This window comes from Rhyacophila brunnea, unplaced genomic scaffold, assembly GCF_057557595.1.
Source record: "Rhyacophila brunnea isolate RB1 unplaced genomic scaffold, BYU_Rbru_1.0 scaffold_17, whole genome shotgun sequence".
Classification (NCBI taxonomy): Eukaryota; Metazoa; Arthropoda; class Insecta; order Trichoptera; family Rhyacophilidae; genus Rhyacophila; species Rhyacophila brunnea.
In genome coordinates this window covers 1,669,596-1,692,989 of record NW_028232827.1, presented here as the reverse complement: position 1 = coordinate 1,692,989, position 23,394 = coordinate 1,669,596, and the positions used below count along the sequence as shown (strand labels likewise).

The following is a 23,394-nucleotide window of genomic DNA, read 5'->3' as shown; positions in this document are numbered from 1 at the left end:
AGTGCATCTCTCGTGCCACTATTCTTGGCATATTTTGCACTGAATCCAGTCCTCAACTGTAAACAACAGTGGCGAAGGGTGGAGGTAGGCTGTTAAGATTCGCTATAAATAGTGCACACTAAACTTTGTTAGTCATATGTAATTGTTTTTATTGAGCTAATACTACAATTTACAGATTGTGTTAGTAAGTTTTTAAAAATCAATTAAACCCTGCCTAAACGAAACCATAATAGATTTGGTCTAATTTGGGCGATACGACAAAATGGTGCACACTTTTTCATTCATAGTTATTTGTTTTCGTTAGATTAAAACTACATATTAAACATATTGTTGGTTCATTTTTTTAATTCATTAAGCCCTGCGTAAACCAAACTATAATAAATAAAAAATATTATTCTATCTATAAAATACTCAAAGTTATGTATGATTTAATTGCATAATTTTAGATATTTTATAGATAAACATGTATTTTTTGACTATTATCTATTATGGCTTGGTTTCTCAGGGTTTAATTGAATTTTAAAATTTAACCAACACTATCTGTAAATTGTAGTCTTATTTCAATGAAAACAAATATGTATGTCTGAAAAAGTTTAATGTGCACTATTTATGGCGTATCTTAACAGCCTACCTCCACCCTTCGCCACTGGTAAACAATAATAACAGTAGCAATTAACGTATCGTGCAAGAGTGCGCGCGTACTCCTGCACATTTTGTCCCAAGCGCACTCATGCACAGCAGGCGAACATTTCGTCAAAAACATACTACTATCGCCATCTAGGGCAAACTGTCAAACTTTTGTCGTGTGACTGCTAATTAAGTAGATTTGTAATATAAATAATAATACAAGAACACTATTGCAATGAGCCTCCATGTGAGAGAGTTTCCAGAACAGTTAAATATTATAACAAACAAGCAAAAAAACGATTTTGTTACCTGGAATCGTAAATAATCGCCCAGCGACACATCAAAACTTCACGCTAGCATATAGCAGTGGCGAAGACTCCATACTAGGCGATTATTTAAAGTCTACCTTATTAAGAAAAATAATTTTAATTTTCATGTTGACGTTTATATATAATCACAAATAATAATATATTCAATATGCCCAAAGACATCTATCGTAAAATTGTCATAATTTTACGATCTTTTCCCATATTTCAATAAGCACCATCTATGGCATCGCTCGAAAGTTTAAAAAATAGAACACACCGCGTTTCGCTTCACATATTGTATAGGATTATTTTCGCGTGAAACGACGGGTTTTTCAATATGAAGTTTTTATCATTATTTCAAAATGTCTGGCGTCCCGCATACAAATGTACAAGCTGTTTCGTTAGCGCTTACGTCGCGAGAGCGCATTTATTCAAAATAATTAATAAGAAGATAATTTAAAAAAAAGATTTCTATGGGATTAAATGACATAAATATGTATTGATTGTTGTTAAAAATATAAAATATTTTATCTCTTGATTTTTTTCAATTTCAATCAAATTGAATTTAGATATCTGATATTGTACCTACCTAAGTCTGTGTTTTAAATATAGAAGTATTTTAAAATGTCTTTTTACGGGTTAAATTATAAATTGTTATGAAACATAATACATATACAACAACGGATATTTTCATAGATGATAGGTAATATATTTTGAGCGTATGTTACGTTTATAAATGTTAAGGAAAATACATAAGTAATTCAAGCTAATTGCTTATTTTTATGAACTAATTATAACAAACCAATTAAGCTTTTGAAACTTCTTCGTTTTAGCGTACCTATTCATCAGTAGTAATATTGGGTTATCTTCTTATTTCCCGCAAATATATCTGACATGCATGGTTACTCCCACAGCCTACCTCTTTCAAAAAGTTACCCTTCGCCACTGGCATATAGTGACTGAATTTATCAGCTAACGTCAAATGCGGTAAGTTTAAATCGAATGCGTACTCTTGCACACTGCGCGCTCTTGTACCACCCTACCCTAACATGTCACAGTGTAATCACTAAGGCATTAATCCACATAACAGCCTCCGGTTTGACATGATATATGGCTGAAACCAACCCAGGTAAAGCATGTTGCATGACTCCACGATATGCTCTGTGGTTTGAATCTAACCACATTCACAAAGTGGCGACTCTTTCAAGCCCCACTTATACATCATATGAGCACACCTGGACTGTCCATACCGGATTCGGTTCAGAGACATGCGAAGCCTAGGAAGCTCATCCAGTGGATCCACAGATTGCCAATGGTTTTTAAAATTCGATTAAACTCTTGCCTAAAGCAAACGATAATAGATATTATATTTATTATCTATTATGTCTTGGTTTACGCAGGGTTTACCAACACCATCTGTAATTTGTATTCTTAGTTCATTGAAAACAAATAAGTATGACTGACAAATTTTAGTGTGCTCTATTTATGTCAGATCTCCACAGCCTACCTCCACACTTTGCCACTGCAAAAAGAGTAGATTAAGTGTGCTGTAATACCCCGTTTACACTTGAATGGATTTACTGCTGACATTACAAATATTATCGCAGCCATAATAAGAAAATGCATGTGTAAACATGTGTTATCGTGAAAATTGCAAGATTGCATGCATAGATCAAAAAAGTTCGGAAGCTTCTGAATTTTCACACGACAGTTGGGTTTGTTCGATATCGGCACCTGCGCAGTAGAACGATAGTGGCGAGGTTAATTATGCGGTTAACTGATTTTCACGACATGTCAAATATAGTACCATAAAATGACAACATCGCGTCTTGCTTACAAGCAGTAAATCCATGCACATGTACAGGCGCTGTAAGAGGGCTCGCACATCAGAACTCGCCGCATGTGTCTTACGACGAATTCGTTAATGTGACGTCATTGTAAACCAAGAAACAAACGTTATCAAATGGAGCTTCGCAGATTGACCGATGCAACTGCGGCGCTGCGACGGTCCTGCATGCGACGAATTGCGTTTGCCACAGCCTGCATGTCGATTTCGAAAAATGTCGACTCGGCTCATGCGCACAGCTGCACAATCGGCCATTTCTGTCTCTGTCTACACTGTCATTGCTCGCTCATCGCTGGTCACCGCGTTTGACGTTTGTTCATACAATCAACACAATAAAAATTGCAGACGAGAGACTTCTCCTTTTTCGCGTTTGACGTTTGCCGCTAGGCAGATGTGCGAGGTTGTAGCATGCAACATTCGGCGGCGGTCTCTGAAGTTTTGATTTGTGGCTGTCAGGCACACAAGGCGAGTTGTGATGTGCGACCGGCAAAGTCTAATTAAAAATCACTATATATAATAATTGTGTGTATTTAATTCTGTTCAGGGGTTTGCGGTGGAAGGTCAGGAAAATATCCAAGAAATCCTATCCAAACAGTTGTACCTGTGCCAGTGTGTGGCTGCGCTTTCCTGCGTGAGGGAAGGCGGAAACTTTGTTGTCAAACTCTTTGATCTCTTCACTGAATTCAGTGTCGGCCTCGTTTATCTAATGTACAAGAGCTTTCGGAGAGGTCAGTACATAAATTATAAATTAATAAATACATATGTAATTAAATTGTAACGATTACCATAATAGCTGTAAACTAATATGATTTTTTTTTGTCCAGTTTGTATTCATAAGCCAAACACTTCTCGGCCTGCCAATTCGGAACGATACCTCATCTGCAAGGGAAAGCGAGGTTCTTCCGACACAATAGAGAACCACCTTTTATATATTAATACATTGCTGTGGGAGTGTACCAATCGGAAGACCAAAGACGTGACGAAATTGGTTCCTTTAGAAGTCATTATGAATGATGAAAAATTCTACAAGTATATCTGCGATAGTAATAATCGGTAAGATTTAAAAAAAAATTTCACATGCTAACGGTGGATGGGATGTGACGTGAAGTTGGATATGTCGATGGTCATCACCAGCGTTGCCAATTTAGCGTTATTCTTGCAAATTAAAATTAGCATTAATAATTCAAAAAACTAATACATTAGAGTTGGCACTTTCCATCATTGAATTTACAGAGGTGGTGATTGTTCAAAATATTCTGCAAAGTGACAAAACCATTGACTAAACTTGTCGCTGTGACAGCGTGCCAGTACGCGACGTGCATCTCAATATAATCACAACTTAACAAGTGTTACCCGTATTATAATAAAGATCGTGGGAATACCAATTATTTTGATTGCTAATGTGCGTTTTGTGTTTTTTAGTATTGGTGAGGTGCAGAAGAATAGCTTATTAAAAATTAATACGTACCACAAGAACCCTAATATAGTACAAGATACGAAGCATGCTGAAATGAGAACACGAAGTTTACAGCTATGGAATGTAAGTACATTACGTAAATATGTTTTTCATCAATCATGCATTTATAAATTAACATTAACAAATTAACAAAAGCATGCGACAACTGCTAGTATCTCACACAGCATCATGTCAACAACTCGATGTGTTTTTATTGAAACTGCCAAACGGTGTCACCTCTCAAAGGCCGGAGTGCTGTGTGAAGGTCGAAAATTAATAATTAAATTTGTGGTATCTTTCCAAGCTTACTCTAAATAATCTGTAGACTTTGTAGGAAAAACGTATATGTCATTATGATACCTTGTCTTTTCTCATCTTAGAAATTTCTTCTAATGGATTTAAGTTTTGTACTATTTCATTTGAGTCATTTTTGCGACCTGGGTTTCACCTTTCAGGATCTTCAGGCACTATATAAGTTAGAGTTAACTGTATTCGTTGTCAGTGTGTATTTGACTTTTGGTGAGTGCACATAGTGCCTGAAGATGCCGAAAGGCGAAACCAGGGTCGCAAAATAGTAAAAAACTTAAATCCATTAGAATTCAAATTCCATCAAGTACCTTCGGTCGATAGTATTAATAATAGAAATTTATATTCAATGACCACATAAATTATATTAATACCATAAAAGAGTATTGTTGTAAACGTTGTCGTGTTAAAATTGAAAATACTGCCATATTTGTTTAGCACGTTTAGGTCTGCAAATAGAATATTTTCTCTTTGCAAACATATTAGGGTGTCGCAACATGTGAAAAACCCGACACAGACGGGGACAGTAAATGCAATGGTCTCTAGTTGATGCGGTCGTTTTATATCTGGACAGACAAAATAACATAGCTTTACAACCCCTATGTATATAATCATCTCACAGTGGCGAACTAGGTAAATAAATGAAGATGGCAATACTTATAATATTGTACCTACATTTATTTTTCTACTATTGCTTGAATTGGAATAGAATACTATTTTATATATAAGCCGGCTCTCACATCAAAACTCATCTCGCCTAAAACGTGTCGAATACATCGTTGTGTCATCATCTTTATTCCCAAAACATACGTTGAAAAATGGAGCTCCGCAGATTAGTTGAATGTGACTGTTTCGTTTGAAAAAAACAACTGTTGCAAAATTGCATCCTTCTCGGGCCCCGAGTCAAAGAGTCGAAGTCACATACAAACACCTACGAATTGGTCATTCCTAAACTGGCTCGCCGATCACTGCATTCAAATATCTCTACGTTTCGAAGGCTACACGCGACTGTCGCTAGGTAGATGTGCGCGGTCTTCACAAGCAACACTGGATCTCAGTTCTCGGAAGGTTTGTTTTATGGCTGTGCGGCACACGAGACGAGTTTTGATCTGAGAGCCGGCTAAGGCGTTTTGGAAATTACTTATTACATATCTATCATCATAAACATTGTCTGATTAGTTTTGGTAATATTTCCACTATGATGAGGTTATTTTAACTGACATACGAGAATTATTTGATGGCGGTTTATTCAATCCATCCTGATGAGTGATGACAATTGATTCAAAGTTATAACATTAGTCACCAATGTTACTTTGAATGATTGACTGACTAAAGAAAATGTTGTATATTTTAGATTCCCGACATGGTGAGAGTGGATCGACCGAACACGGATTCTAAAACTTTGTTGGAGTCAATCGAAAAAACCATCACCGCATACAGTCCCAGAGTGAACAACGAATTCATCATGAAAACGCTGCACAGTAGCGGGAAAGTTATAGAAAATATAAACCTCATCAGAAAGGTTATCAGATCACCGTACGATTGGAATTTTGTGTTCAAAGGCAGTCCCAATTACGCCGCGGAGAGCTCACACTTCTACCTTGGTAATCATCCATGTTTACTGAACATTATACTTTTTTTTACAATTTTTACAGTGGCAAAAGCAGTGGCGAAGGGTGGTGGTAGCTAGATACAGTAAAACCTCGTTAATAAGAACACGGATAATTCTAAATTAAATAAAAAAATTTGCGGAAAAAAAGTCCCTTGAACATTATTTTCATATAAAAACATACCTTTAACTCGAAATTCGTAATAAAAAATGATTTCAGAGTCCTGACAATTTCGAATTATCCGTGTTTTTATTAACGAGGTTTTACTGCATATAATATAAACTATTATTTATAAAACTTTTGATATCCTAAGTTTCTCCTATTATATAAAATATCTCCCAGTCCCTTGGATACCTCAAGAGTACCCAAAACAACAATTACAATACCTCTTTGGGTTCCTATGCTTATTCGCTATGTCAGGTACTCAGTTGAATGGCACTCTCCTATTTTTTTAAGTCAAACGACAACCGCTTTCAAAGGAGAGGGTCCAAATGTCTCCTTGGCTCTGTTAGACTAGCTAGAAGAGCTGCTGAATCTGATGAGTTAACTGTTTTATTCGAGTGAGATGCCACGAGTTCATCCACCACATGGCATCCCAAACCGTTCATTTTTCAAGATTTAGTTTAGATATCTGATATTCAATAAGGGAGAGTAATTTATTCCATTTGAATTTTATTTTATTTGTGTAAAATACTTTCACGAGCAGGCAGTGGCGAAGGGTGGAGGTAGGCTGTTAAGATTCAACATAAATAGTGCACATAAAACTGTCAGTCATAGGTATGTATTTGGTTTTATTGAACCAAGATTACAATTTACAGATGGTGTTAGTTAGTTTTTAAAGATCAATTAAATCCTGCCTACCAAACCATGGGCGATCCAAGCAAAATAATGCACATTTTTTCATTCATATTTATTTGTTTTCGTTGAATTAAAAATTCATATTACACTTGTTGGCTATTTTTTTTTAATGCATTAAGCCCTGCCAACCAAACCATTATAATATGTAGTTGAAAAATATTATTCTATCTGTAAATTATCTAAAATTATGTATGATTTAATGACATAATTTTAGATATTTTATAGATAGACGAATATTTTTTGACTTATCTATTATGGATTGGTTTTCGCAGGGGTTAAATTGAATTTTAAAAACTAACCAACACCATCTGTAAATTCTAGTCTTAATTCAATGAAAACAAATACGTTTGTCTGACAAAGTTTAGTGTGCACTATTTATGTTGGATCTTAACAGTCTACCTCCACACTTCGCTACTGCGAGCTGGTATCGTGACGTTTTATGTAGAACTATTTACCTTTTGCTTACCCATTTTGCTTACCTATGGAAAACTGTAAATTAAATAGTTAATGTAAATAATAATTTCATATCACAGGCTCCCCTGGAAACAAAAGTTGGAAGTTCGAAGGCAGATGGATAGCGGATCACGACGTGAATCTCCCTTGTGATACTTTGGTGTTTGCGGAGCTGGTTCAAGAGTACCGCGGAGAAGGCAAAGCATCTTTCATGACAAAGGGTTTCCACATTTTAGATGCTATATGCCTGGGCGGAGAGTGCGTCTTTGACAAATCTTTGAAAGAACGGTAAATATAGCATCTTAGTTGATACTATTATAATGTCACGATTAAGCGAATGTAAATATTATTTAGCTTATTCCTGCTTGTTAACGAAGCCAATCAAAATGCTCTAAGTTAAACCTGCATGCTCAGTACATTGTGGCTTAATTAATTTAACCTTAATTTGTAGTAGGACCTAACTTATTCGAACACCTGTAATTCGAAATTTGCCATAATTAAAATTTTTGACCGTACAAAATTCCAAGTATAATAATTCGTAATTTAAAAATTTTCTTGATCCAATGAATTTAATCACCTGCAAGACAGCAATGGGGGGCATCTCCTGAAGTCTTAAAACCTTCACTTATGCGGCATCAGTCTTGAATAAAACCTCCCACAGAAAATCAATCCAAAAAAACACTAAACCTCTGCACAAATATCCTTTGTATTAACAATTTCCATTAGTGGTCAAACAGTCGAATGACTTTCTTCGAGTTTTTCAACTTATAACATAATTTGTGCGGGTAGGCTTCTAGGATTCATCATGCGACAAGCCAAACCATTCAAGAATCCAAATGTCATACGTACACTCTACGTCTCAGTGCGTAGCATTCTTGAATATGGGTCGATAATCTGGTGTCCTTATCACTGGCGGCTCCCTCTATAGGTCATTCGGTCATTGACCTGCCAAAATAAATACCTTACAATCGACATAATAATATTAATAATATGTGCAATGTCATATATAATAATATTAATAATAATCGGTGGATTTGAAATTATAGGGCGCGCGATATTGTGTCAACCCAGTCTATTGGGCTTTTTTTGTTTGGGCGATAATTCCCCGAACAAAAATATTGTGTTCGCCGGCAGTCTGAAAATTGACCCAAATTGAATATTTTTATAAAATTTTCTCTCTCGTTTCTCATACATAAGACAGAGATCGATATAACACAAAATACGAGATCGAAGCTTCTAACGGTGCGTGAATTACTGTAATATCGGCAATGCCCGAGTGTGAGACAAAAGATTTTTTCACCTAATTAAATGAAACAGAATGATAACACTGACTAGATAATTGGTCTCAAGACGCAACTGTGTATGCGGTTCGGATTCGTTGACAGGTTTTGACGAATGCCTTTGGTTATTTTAATAATATATAAGGAGTTTTTGGTGATTTATAACATTTTTGTGAAGCAGTTAGTACGCACGCAGTAGCAATTGAAGTCTGTGATACAATTATAATGGAAATGGAAGCACGATTTGCATCCAACGATCATCTCATTATATCCGATTTGTTCAATAAAGAAAATTACACTGATTTTAAAAATAATTTTCCCACACGTCAAGTAAATTTGGTAAAACTGTTAGAAGAAATAAACATAATCAAGTTAAAAAATGAATTATTGGTGTTTTATCAACGAGATGATTTGCATGGCGCTATTAGTGCAGTTTCTCTTCTACATTTTTTACTCAGCAATAATTTCAACGAAACATTTTCCGAGTCGATCAAAGTTCTCCAATTTATTTGCGTCATACCAATGACAACAGTTGAAAGTGAAAGATGTTTTTCCACTCTCAAAAGAATAAAAACCTTTCTACGCAATAGGGCCAGGATAGACTGACCGCTCTTGCAATGCTCAGTATTGAAAAAAAATATGTGGGAAAAATAGACAATTTTTATAATCGTGTGATTGATGATTTTTCAAAAAGCAAAGAAAGAAAAGTGGACCTGATTTACAAAAAATTATAACGCGTTGTGTGCAATTTCGGTTAACGATGGGTTGGCGTTATGAAAAACGGACATTTTTTGAAGGGTTAGTAGGTACCGACCTATAACAATTTCTAGCACTTATTCTATAATGTATAAAAAGTCAATTTGCAATACGTCTTTTCAGTATACAACGAAAAGGCAAATTAAAATAATATATTCAAAATTGACCTGCTAGGTTTTTCCGGATTAAGCCGCCAATGGTCCTTATGAGGTTTCCTATAAGCTTATTTTAGAATGCGTCCAGAAAAAATTTCTTCGATATTTTTATTTTAAGACATAACTATTTCCCTTTCGATAATTCGTCAAATGATTATTTTCCGACTGCCTTTCTACAAGGCATACTTACTTTTCACTCTCTTGAATCTCGTAGCTCACTTCTGCTCTTGAAACATTTTTGCCTGTTATCGCGAGGGATGGTTTCCAATCCTGGTGTCGTAAAGAATTTGAATTTACATGCGACTATCAATTACCTACATGGTCGCAGCCATGATTTATTCTGGATAAGAACCATTTCCTCGTGTCAAGCGTATAAGGCACCATTAGTGAGGGGTGCAAGACTAGTCAATTGCTGGCCATATACGTACAGTTTTCGTAACAGGTTGAGCATGCCAGTTATTACGTAATGGCGGCCATACAGTTATCTTTGGTAGATAATCTGCTGCGCCCTACTCCCGTGTTTTTGTAAAACTGTTGGAATTTCAACTCACCGAAAGTTCTCGGGTGACGTTAGATGTTGGTAACGTAAAGTAGAATATACCGCGCGATACAACTGCGGCTGGTGTTGCTTGTTATAAAATACAAATTCATTTATTATTAACAATGTAATAATAATATGTACGCGGAGATCGCAAATATTATATTTTATTTATTTTTACGAGAGTAAAACAAAGTTATAGTTATTTATGTAAACATATTATTTTATACAATATAATATAAATGTTAAAATTTTAGAGAGCATTATAAATATTAAGTTATTGTGAAAATATAGACTAATAACTCAGTACTCAAATTTTATTTATTGTATGTAGTGAATATTACAAATTATTAATTTAAGACGTTCACAACATAAATTAATATACCTAATTGTGAATGACAATATCAGTAAATCTAAATAAAATGTAAGTATGTATATATTTTAATAATATCATAGTAATTAATTATTATACTGATGATTGATGTAAATATAATTTTGTGGCATGTTTAAATTTATTGTATATAAAATCAATACCTTTATAAATATTACCGTTTTCTAAAAATATGACCAAATAGATAATTAATACTGTCCATTAAAGGGAATAATTTATTCAAAAGAAAAGAATATATTTTATATTTACACGAATGTGTATAATATTGTTTCGGTGAATCGATAAAATACACAATCCACTAGCGAAATCATGATTTATTTTACCAACGTCATAGGTGTGTATTTTATGTCAATTTGTTTCTAATAAAAAGAATTATAACCATAATAAATTCAAAGTAAAATTATTCGTCTATCAATATCGTTCAAGTATACCCTACCTAAAACTAATTTAAACAATACCCCTTTGTAATATCTCCGCGAACCTAACCTCCATAGTTTTTGACACTTGCTCTGCCACAGACAATAATTGTACGTATATGGGCACGTCTGTTGACAGTTCGACAGATTTAAATGGGGTAGTTAAACTGATCTGTGGTGTGCCCACTAACGTACAGTTATTGAACAGTTATTGTCTGTGCCATGTTCAACCTGTTACGAAAACTGTACGTCTGTGGCCAGCTAATGCGCTCCCCAAAGACGTAGACATTTTCAGTGACGTGCTATGTATTTTGTATTCGAAATTTTATTTTCCTGTATAAAATTGTACTTAAGTTTTTTTTTTATTATTATTATTATTATATACTAGCTGACCCGGCAAACGTTGTTCTGCCATATAAATTATTTCTAGTGAATATTTTGGTTGTTAAATAAAAAATAACAAATGTATCGTAAGTGTGTGGGTATGGGATCTATGACAGAAAGAGGAATAGAGCGTTGTAGACGATGACCGCCGATAAAAACAAAAAAACATCAACCATCCATTTTCTCAATTCAAAATGAGTAATGATGTTCATAATGAATGAATTACCTGTAATAGGATCTCGTTGTTTAATGTTTATGCAATATCCGTCTTGTCCCTTCCAGAAAATTAGCGGATATTGGAGAGCGTCCTATGAACGGTGTGTGTCAGTGATGAACTCCAGATTATTGTTTCTTCTTCGAATCACGATTTCTCGCGTCGATGTGCGGTCGCCAACCATGATTCCAGCAATGTCGTCAACAACGGTCGCATTGAATCGACGTACGTGCTCTCCAGCTGGTGTTTTATCAGGATTGATGACAATAGCGTGATTGTCACTTTGCAATTCGTGCATGTGTGCTTTGAAGAATTTCGATAATTCATTGTGCTCGTTCAACAGGGCGTCCAGTTCGCCGACGATGCGCCTGGCACCAGGCGAATTGAGGCTATTGTACAGCGCTCGAAATGGAAAAGTTTACGAACCAGAACGCTCGACAATTTTCTGAAGATATTTACATAGTTATCAAATTTTATGAGTATTCTATAAAAATAAGTGTGTTAGATTTTCTATTATAATATGGCATATCTAGCTCAGACAATATTTTTTTTTTCCACGAGACGGAGCGTGAATTTTACCGACTTCACGAACAGGAACGGCGCTCCGGTCCATTTCGAGCCCTGCTATTGTAGCCGCAACGTGCATCCACATGATTGATGTCCTCACCGCCGCGCCGCGCCCATGAAGTAGATTTGTAAAAAATTATGTGGTTCGTTTGGCATTGGCAGCAATGAACCTACTTTGTGGTATACTTGGCCTTTGATTTTGAACGTAGAATGGAATTGTTGACCATTTTTCGCAGTGTTGTGAACTATTTCTGTTGCTCCGGACGAAGTCATTTGGAAGCATGAATTGAATGTGCGAATGGACTTCAGGAACAGGTTTGAATCTGGAACCGTGCCGATGACCAAGCCGTTCAATGGTTCTGGTGGTATCTCAATTTCTGATAGTTGCACTTTTCCTGATGCGCTACACATCCCGGCTGACTCATGTTTGAATTTGAGCGCATGATAATGGGGACATTCTTTGTCCATAGCACCAATCAGCACTTTCGGATGAGCGGAATATTCAATATCTGGCTCGTACTCGAATGCGAGACGAAGGAACGAAGCGAATGTAAATGTTCGATGTACTTGTTGGCATTGTCGGTCATTTGCTCTGCGTGTGTTAACTACGAACCGGCGTGCTTGGCTCCGTTCCAATTGTCGTTGTTGATTTCGTTCAGCATTCGTGCGTGTAAGCAATTGCGACATGCTTACACGCACGTTTTTGTTATCTTATTGGATTTGTTCTTCTGTTCTTTCTGCTCTACTATTTCGCATGTTTGTTGCTTTATTCGTTCGACGGCCCAAATGGCCCCCTTGCGTCTTGCTGGCATTGTGCACTGTAATACACGCACATAAAAATAGATAAATTAAAATAAATCATACAAAATTTTGCACGCACTGCGTTGTGATATGCCGAATGAAATGTCAAAATGACGCGACGCTTCTCTTAAATTCTTCTCGGACGTAGCGCCATCTGTCATTCAACAACATAGATAATTTCGTTCTGTTTGAAATACGAACGACGGTTAAATTTGATCATACAAAAATAATAAAATCGCGATTAAAAAATGGGAGGGTGGGGGTAGGAGGGTGAAAATTTGGGGTTATAGGTATTTTTTATGCCAAATAATAAAAAAAATACAAAAAAAAAATTGTTAAAAAATAAAAAGAAAAATTTTCTGGATAGAGATACCCTAATCACCTAGCGGTATGAAATATACTTGTTGACCTATTCTCATACCTAACAAATATACATGAAAAAAATCATAAAAATCGGTCGAGCCATTTCGGAGGAGTTCGACCACAAACATCGTGACACGAGATTTTTATATATATAGAGATATATTCTCTTCTCTCTTGTGAGGGTAATATGGGTTATAATAATGTAAATCTCATGTTGTGAACGTCTTGAATTTAAATTTGTTATGTCCACAATGTTTCGTTAAATAAATAAATAATTTTCGATTTTTTTTTCTAAACGTCCCCTTTAATTCGAAATCAACAAAGTTTTACTGCGTCAGTTTACGTAGAATAGTAACATGAATTTGTATAACATTAGTGATTAGAACAGCTGCTAGCCAGTGGAATTAAGCCAACATCTTTGTCAAGATTTGGAGCCAGAAGACGACACTCAAAAAGGAAGAAATTTACATGTTTATTTTTTTATAATTTTTCAGATACGATAAAATCGCCTTGTTCTGCGCCGCCCTCAATAAACCGACTGACAAAGACTTATGTGTGGAGAAGCCACCGATCCCTTTAAGATGCAAGAAACTGTACGCCCTAGAAGACCTTCCGAGTATTATCAGTTCTCTTGTGGCAAGAAAGCTGAAGAACTCACAATCCAGACAGGACACTACGCCAGTGCCCAAAGCCTTTGACAATAGTGATTTATATTATGTTGTTCACAATATACTATTCCTGAAGATAGTGAAAGGTTAGTATTCATTGTATTACGCGCCTTGACTGACAAATCCTTTGAAAACTAAGCACTTTCTGTACAAAGTTACTTAATAAAATCTTTAATATTGTTTTGATAAAATAATGATCTTCATACAATATGTGCAATTACAGTCGAACTCGGTTATTACGATCACGGCTATAGCGAGATCTCGGATGTAACGAGGAAACATTCGTTGACATTTTAATTTATGATTTTCTCCATACATCTATTCACTTTTATAACGAGCTACTTATCGGGTATACCGAGCTAAAATACCGTCAAGAATTTTCTTAATACTGTTAATATGTCGATCGTTTAAAAACATTTCGACCCTAAGCAATAAAATCCGACCGAACAGGATGGTGCCGGAATCGGATTACGTTTGTAACACTAGTTAAGTGTTTAAGTACATGGGCATTTTCGCCAAAGTTTGTACATGTTTGAAATTTGGGTAATATTATTTTTTCACTCAAATTAACCATTTTTATATAGCTAGCAGATTCCTTGTTCTATTGCTGAATTGGTGATAGCAATTTTTCAGCAAAATATTGATTAATACAATATTTATATCATTTTTATTATGAAATTGGGCATAATAAGTTTCCGTTCCGTGACTACGAAACTTAGCTTTTAAAACATGAATGAAACACTTTTTATCACTTAAAAGAGCTCTATTAGATTAAAAAAACCATACACTTCAAAATAAAACTACAAATAGTCAAAAAATATTATTGAATTTTAATTCTTGGGCACATTTCGTTCCCCTCCGTTACCCTATGTCTATAATGGCAGAGCATTTTTCCTTTAGTATTTGAAAAAACCAATCAATGTTCGTTCTGCTATTTTTTTAAAGACAATAATCACTTTTACTAAATTTTATTGGAAAAATAAATAAGTTTCGTTATTTAATAATCAAATGAAAAATAGTTAACGTTCAACTTTTTTGGGGACATTTTCGGAATGGAACGAAATGGTAACGGAGTGTAATTTGTAAAGCTTAAGTTACATGTTACCATAAAAACAAATTTTTGTTTTATGAAATTTATTTGAATTTTTTGATAGACAGATAAATATTCAACGTGCGTCAAAATAACAAAACAAATCAAACTTAATCACTAAAATAGACATATTTTATAATAAATTTCACAATACTTGTAAAATAAGGTAGGTAATAATTTTGACACACTATACATTACCATAACTTTATTTGGCATTTATATTATTTGTAACTCAGATAAAAAATATTTTTAAGCAAATTAACAATATATGAAAAAAAAAATCAGCAAGGGATTCAGACGCGAGTTCCTAGCGCGGCACGGAGTATATAACTTTTACGAAAATAATTATAGTCAAACTCGGTTATTACGATCTCTGACATAGCGAGATCTCGGATGTAATAACGAAACATTTGTTGACAATTGGTTTATGATTTTCGCCATACATTTAATTCTTTCACTGTTATAACGAGCAACTTATCGGATATACCGAGCTAAAATACTGTTAATGTGTCGACCGTTTTAAAACATTTCGACCCTAAGCAATAAAATCCGATTGGACAGGATGCCGCCGGGGTCGGATTACGTTTATGACACTAGTAAAGTGTCTAAGTACCTACCTTATTGGTGTTTCACCGACAATAATAAAAAAGTATCCACGCATATGGTTGAAAAATCCAAGGTTTGTGAAGTCCGTAGGTACCTACCAGCGTTAATTACAATAAACAACTTCTTTTGTAGTTTATGAATGCCATGCTCGTTTCGGGGATTTTTACGATGGTTTCCAAATTTTTTATTTTCGGCTTTTTGTGTAATGTGACATGCTCATTTAAAAATACCTATTCTCTGATATAACGAGTAACGCTTATAACAAGCAAATTCAGTCGGTCCCATCTTCCTCGTAATAACCAAGTTCGACTTTATGTTGTCTTGAAATTTAATTGTATTCATCAACATAAAATGTAGCTATACAGGTTGATTGTAATCAAGACGTACTTTTCTGACATTTCGTGAATACCTACAGTTCTAGGTATTAAATCTAATCGAGTACACATTTCTGTTAAACGTGACAAAAAAATACTTTTTCATACATTTTTATAAATTTCTATGCCTAAAATGTATGGAGAAGTTTATGACAGAGCCAGTGCCTGTCTCGCAATTATTTCAGTCTGGTGTTTTTTCTTTTCCTTCTGTTGTTTTTTTTTATCTCCATACTTTTATGTGCGCTATTTTTGCGTATTCAGACATATCACATACTTTTTTAATCTTTATTATATTATTATATTATAGTCAGGTTATTTTTTATATTTTTTAATGAAAATATTTTTGTTTTTCATACGAACAGACAAAATAATTTTTTTTATAATCTATGAAGAACTAAACACACACTGTAAACCCAACTTTATGCATGCCATTTCGTTACTTTTACATTCCACATATACGTTACCACCAATATAGTTTCGGAGTGGAAGTAACGGATTCTGTTTCAGAAGTGTTTGAAGCCAAAATTTAGCTTAGTTTTATTGTTAAACCTGCGATATGTTTTATTATATCTGTAGTATGAAAGATAAGCTCCATATGTGTAGTATGTGAAATAGAAATATGTGTTTTCTTACCTTATAAATCGTGGTAACAGTAGTGGAACTTCTTAAATGACCAACCCAGAAAGCAACCTGTTCCGATAGCGATACCGACACACACCAACAATTTAAAGTGTACATGGCGATCAGTGTTATACAAAAATGTTGCTACATTAAAAAAAAACATATTTATAGTGAAAATTTTTCGCCTTCATGCTAAAATCGTGGTAACGGAATGTGGAGTTCCACTTTTTCAAATATCCTGGGACACACTTTAAACGTGATTTTTTTTCAATATTGGTACAAATTTACGAAAAAACTATATATTTTCCAAAAATATATAATGTAAGCTGTTGAAAACACTACGAATTTAATTTTACACACTCAAAATTAATGACGAAATCAGACTTTGTTTATTTGAATTTATGGGTGGGACATGGTAAAAACGCACTACCTTTCGATCTAAATAATCAATTAAAAATATATACAGGTCAGATAGTTGTATTTAACTGATTGAATAGAGTAAATTAATAAATTTGCATGTTAAAAGTACATAACTTTCCAACATTTTATAATATAATAACTATGAAAAAATCAATCAAAGTCATGGGACATGCCAAAAACGCAATGTACAAACTTTGGCGAAAATGCCCACATACCTAATTGGTGTTGTCGCCGACAATATTGAAAAAGTGTAAAAAATGTAAAAAAATCCAAGGTTTGTGAAGTTTGTAGGTACCTACCAGCGTTCATCACAATAAACGATTTCTTTTGTAGTTTATGAATGCCATGCTTGTTTCGGGGAAAAATTCTAATTGTGTATTTTTGTTTGAATTGCCACTTTTTGTGTTATGTGACCGCACATTTAAAAATACCTATTCTCTGATATAACGAGTAACACTTATAATGGGCAAATTCAATCGGTCCCTTCTTCCTCGTAATAACTAAGTTCGACTGTATAATAAATTATAGTGGCAGTGCAAATAATACATTTTATAATGATAATTTGAATTCTTAAATTATAGAAGCGGTTGTCACAAGTAGGGATTCCAATCCCGGGATCCCGAATTCCAGGATCCCGGGATCCCGAGCTATTTTCGATACCTATGAATCCCGGGATTGATAAACATAATCCCGGGATTTCGGGATTGATTTTTTTATCAATTTTTATGGAAAATAAAATAAAAGCAAAATTAAAACGGAAAAAATACTTTAAATAAAAAATAACTACATTAAAAATAAACTGAGTTTGAATGAAGTTTGATTTATACCCATGTATAGGTTGCCGATTCATTTTATTTTTTCACATGAATTATTAAAAATGAGAAAGATTGGAAAAAAACAATGCTTCGCACTTTTTACAAAGTAATTCTACCATGATATCATACGTTTTACGGCAGTTTCATATTTGGCTGACTAATTAGATTTATGATGCGGAAAGGCCATACGTACGCCATGATTATTTGCTTTACTATTTTAAATCTCGCTAATCCATTCATTATGTCTTTACTATCAGAAACAGCAATCTCATATTCAATTCACATTATTATTTATATTACAATATTATTTACTCCATTAAACTTGTGTATTTCCAAGATTGAACGTATACAATATTAACAATAAATGTCTTCAATAGTATAAATTATACTAGATTTATTTTTGACCGATTTTATCAATGTTATTTGTAAATATAAAATTTTTATATTAACAATGGAAAAAAATGTCAATCCCGGGACCAGTCCCGGGATCCCGGGATTGTCAAATTGTAATCCCGAAATCCCGGGATCATAATTTTGGCTCGGGATTGGATTCCCTAGTCACAAGTAAACAGTCCCACATTACCCTCACATTTGATTGCCCTATCGATAATTCGACTACGCTTTAAATTTAATTACTACTTAAAACTGCAACTTGCATGGTTATCAGTTCCTCCTTATTTGTCAGTCATAGCTGTTAGCGTACTTATTGTTATAACAGATGTTTTTTTGCTTACAAGTTTTTTTTGCTTTACTTTGCTGGTAGAACTTACAAAAGGGTTAACTGTCAAACCGAGTTGTGATCCTGCGCTCACTTTTTAACATTTTTGCACATCTATTCTATACACAAGACTGCAGGCTATTGGCGGCTATTGAGGGTAGTTTATCATATTTATGTATTGAGCAGTTAATTGTTACCCGTCTTAACTGTCAAAAAGTGCCATGTTTTAAAATCACCTCTCTTGGCTGTGTCAACTTTTAGAGCGAAATAGACAGTTTTGACCAGGGAACTCAGAAATAATGGGAACTGAAATACACAACGGGTAAGGCGATAGCAGGTAACCGGCTCGAGTAAGGATGTATCCGGGTTAAACTTACACACGTGTCTAGAATACGTTTTGCGTCGAATACTAAAAACTGCTCTCGGTTTATGCATTTACGCTCCTTTAATGTTGGTGTATTACACACACTATTGCACGTGCATAATGCGTGCTTCATTTTCGTAGGACACTCACACATTCAAAAGCCTGCTTCACCATGCGGCGTATTGAATATAGCCTATTGGTATTCTATTTATTATCTGTTCTGTGGTTTTGACAGTTTAGACAGCTAACTTATTGTAACAATTATAATACCTCAATACATAAATGTGATAAATTACCCTCGATAGCCGCCGATAGCAGTCTTGCGTATAGATTAGATGCGTTGATTAGTATAGTCTAACAAATATCATGAATAGAGTCTCGTTTGAACAAGCCTGCCAAATTATCCAAATTTACTTAGAAAATCAGTTGTAGATTCGCGCAACTTATAGACGTTATTTTACCCCAAAATTGCATTCAGCGATGAGGGTAATTTTTTGTTTAATGGGTTTGTTAATAAACAAAATTGCCACATATGAAGTGAGACCAATCCAGAAGAAAATGTACATTTGGTGTGGTTTACATACTGGTGGCATCATTGGATCTATTTTCTTAAAAAATGAGGCGGGAGCTCGCGTTACAGTCGATGGAGATCATTACCGGACCATGATCACAAACGAGATGTAGTTTCAACAGGATGGCGACGCTACTTGCCATACGGTGACTGCAACAAAGTGGACCTGTCAATCGTACGATTTGACACTTTTGGATTATTTTCTGTGCGGCTACGTGAAGTCACTGGTTTATGCTGATAAACCAGCATCAATTTACGCTTTGGAAGCCAACATTGTTTGTGTTATTCATGATATACGCCTAGCAGTTGCTATATGCCCGAAATCGTTTTAAAATGGATAATGTCATGTATTGATCTTTCATCTTTTTCTTTCACAGAACCATGGACAATAAACTGCTCAAAAAATAGCTACAAGAAATATTTCTACAACCTAACAACACTGACGTCGAGATACGATGATCCCGGTGTGGTGCTTAATTCGCTGAAGACATTAATGGAGCGTATGCAGATGCCATACACAAACACACCGCTGAAGAATGATTTATTACATCACATTCAGAAAATACAGTGATGGCAACACATGACTAATTCTGCGATAGACATTCACAATGTATTACATATTATTTTGTTATGTATATGTTTTGACGATGTAGATCAATCATGTCTAACTCAAAATATGCTGTCATCTACTATCCGGTATCAAAACTTGTCAACAAATCGTCTTTCGTTAACTTGAACTGAGCACACTGAAGTGTTACAAATTAACAACACTTGTGTACGCTATCACTACGAAAAACTCAATATCCCATGTCATGAAAAAGATAAGTTTTGATCTTCTTTTGCACGCTCATCATCAAATCATTCTCGATATGTGACGGTAAGAGGAACTATGCCTCAGTTTATAGTGCAGGGATTCACTGCAGCAGGCTGTAAATGTAGGAATTACGAATCAAGCTATACGACACATAACAGGGTTGTTCATGATAAATTTAAAAATGACTTTCATGTAAGCTGCTTAAGAAATGAAAATAGGAATATTCAATGCTTCATATTATGTCAATGACACATATTATGTTACAATTTAATTTCTTCTTCGGCCATATCTGCCTTATTTGGAGCCATGTCTCCCTGTCACTAGCCAATTTCTTGCATCGTTCCAGGTCACACCAGCATCCCGTAGCTCCGCCGTATACACTATAGATAGTATTTAGCGACCTTCCATAGCGCCGGAATCCGATTAGCTTGAAGGACAAACAAGCCAAGTTGAGGTTCTCTTCTGGCATCCACAGCTTGTGGCTGAGCCAGGTCCAACGTCGCCTCTTCACTTGAGAGGCTGCTTGGTGCGTTCCTTTATCTCCGCGTTACTTCTAAATTCATACCACCGCACACCCAGTATCTGTCAAAGTTCAGTATACAGTTGTTCTGGGCCTTCGTAAGGTGCCATGCTTCGCTACTGTAAAGCAGCACCATCAAAATGCAAGCGTTGAATAGGGTTTGGACCGAGTACAACTTAATTTACATGATTCAATTCTTATGGTCTGATATATCAAAATCCATCTAGCAGTCGACCAGTCGTTGGACATGCTTGATATAGATTTATGTCAATGCCACAATGGAATATCTGTAATATAGATTTGTTAAGTTCTGTGTGTTTGTTTACTTTAATGACTCGCCGCGAAAACAATGGAATATACTAGTATGTATGCCTTACTTGTTATATTGTCATGGCGGTGATTTCATAGCGCTGTGTGTAGTCTAAAGTATGGCAGTGAAGGTCGGTGGTAGATGAAAAAATGGGGGGATTTGTAACTCTGCAGAATGCCGCTAAGACGTATGCTTGTTATAGCGCGCGCCTATCATTGGTGCTAATAAACTTTACTGGTACTAGATACCAGGTGATCTATTCTATACACAAAGCGGCTATCGACGGCTAAAGTGATAAATATTATCTCTATATATATAAAAATCTCGTGTCACGATGTTTGTGGTCGAACTCCTCCGAAATGGCTCGACCGATTTTTATGAATTTTTTTATGTATATTTGTTAGGTATGAGAATAGGTCAACAAGTATATTTCATACCGCTAGGTGATTAGGGTATCTCTATCCAGAAAAATTTTCTTTTATTTTTTTGACAATTTTTTTTTTGTATTTTTTTTATTATTTGGCATAAAAAAATACCTATAACCCCAAATTTTAACCCTCCTACCCCCCCACCCTCCCATTTTTTAATCGCGATTTTATTATTTTTGAATGAACAAATTTAACCGTCATTCGTATTTCAAACAGTACGAAATTATTTATGTTGTTGAATGACAGATGGCGCTACGTCCGAGAAGAATTCAAGAGAAGCGTCGCGTCATTTTGAAATTCATTCGGCATATCACAACGCAGTGCGTGCAAAAATTTGTACGATTTATTTTAATTTATCTATTTTTATGTGCGTGTATTACAGTGCACAATGCCAGCAAGACGCAAGGGGGCCATTTGGGCCGTCGAACGAATAAAGCAACAAACATGCGAAATAGTAGAGCAGAAAGAACAGAAGAACAAATCCAATAAGATAACAAAAACGTGCGTGTAAGCATGTCGCAATTGCTTACACGCACGAATGCTGAACGAAATCAACAACGACAATTGGAACGGAGCCAAGCACGCCGGTTCGTAGTTAACACACGCAGAGCAAATGACCGACAACGCCAACAAGTACATCGAACGTTTACATCCGCTTTGTTCCTTCGTCTCGCATTCGAGTACGAGCCAGATATTGAATATTCCGCTCATCCGAAAGTGCTGATTGGTGCTATGGACAAAGAATGTCCCCATTGTCATGTGCTCAAATTCAAACATGAGTCAGTCGGGATGTGTTGCGCATCAGGAAAAGTGCAACTACCAGAAATTAAGATACCACCAGAACCATTGAACGGCTTGCTCATCGGCACGGTTCCAGATTCAAACCTGTTCCTGAAATCCATTCGTACATTCAATTCATGCTTCCAAATGACTTCGTTCGGAGCGACAGAAATAGTTCACAATACTGCGGCAAATGGTCAACAATTCCATTCTACGTTCAAAATCAAAGGCCAAGTATACCACAAAGTAGGCTCATTGCTGCCAATGCCAAAGGAACCACATAAATTTTTACAAATCTACTTCATGGGCGGTGAGGACATCAATCATGTGGATGCACGTTGCGGCTACAATGGCCTCAATTCGCCTATTTCCAGGCGCATCGTCGGCGAACTGGACGCCCTGTTGAATGAGCACAATGAATTATTGAAATTCTTCAAAGCACACATGCACGAATTGCAAAGTGACAATCACGCTATTGTCATCAATCCTGATAAAACACCAGCTGGAGAGCACGTGCGTCTATTCAATGCACCTGTTGTTGACGACATTGCTGGAATCATGGTTGGCGACCGCACATTGACGCGAGAAATCGTGATTCGAAGAAGAAACAATAATGTGGAGTTCATCGCTGACACACACCGTTCATACGACGCTCTCCAATATCCGCTAATTTTCTGGAAGGAACAAGACGGATATTGCATAAACATTAAACAACGAGATCCTGTCACAGGTAATTCATTCATTATGAACATCATTAGTCATTTTGAATTGAGAAAATGAATGGTTGATGTTTTTTTGTTTTTATCGGCGGTCATCGTCTACAACGCTCTATTCCTCTTTCTGTCATAGATCCCATCCCCACACACTTACGATACACTCGTTATTTTTTATTTAACAACCAAAATATTCACTAGAAATAATTTATTGGCAGAACAACGTTTGCCGGGTCAGCTAGTAACTTTATAA

At 35.4% G+C, this 23,394-nt stretch overlaps 1 protein-coding gene across 1 annotated transcript in view; it reads left to right on the top strand.

The window, feature by feature from the left end:
• Positions 1 to 21,784, top strand: part of Cmtr1 (Cap methyltransferase 1) — a 32,244-nt gene extending 10,460 nt beyond the window's left edge. Inside the window, exons 9-15 of the mRNA XM_085944450.1 lie at positions 3,326 to 3,509; positions 3,606 to 3,834; positions 4,204 to 4,321; positions 5,898 to 6,147; positions 7,545 to 7,752; positions 13,824 to 14,083; positions 19,954 to 21,784. Coding sequence (XP_085800576.1) covers positions 3,326 to 3,509; positions 3,606 to 3,834; positions 4,204 to 4,321; positions 5,898 to 6,147; positions 7,545 to 7,752; positions 13,824 to 14,083; positions 19,954 to 20,147 — 1,443 coding nt within the window. The 3' untranslated portion in view covers positions 20,148 to 21,784. The remainder of the gene's footprint in view (positions 1 to 3,325; positions 3,510 to 3,605; positions 3,835 to 4,203; positions 4,322 to 5,897; positions 6,148 to 7,544; positions 7,753 to 13,823; positions 14,084 to 19,953) is intronic.
• Positions 21,785 to 23,394: the final 1,610 nt, after the last annotated feature.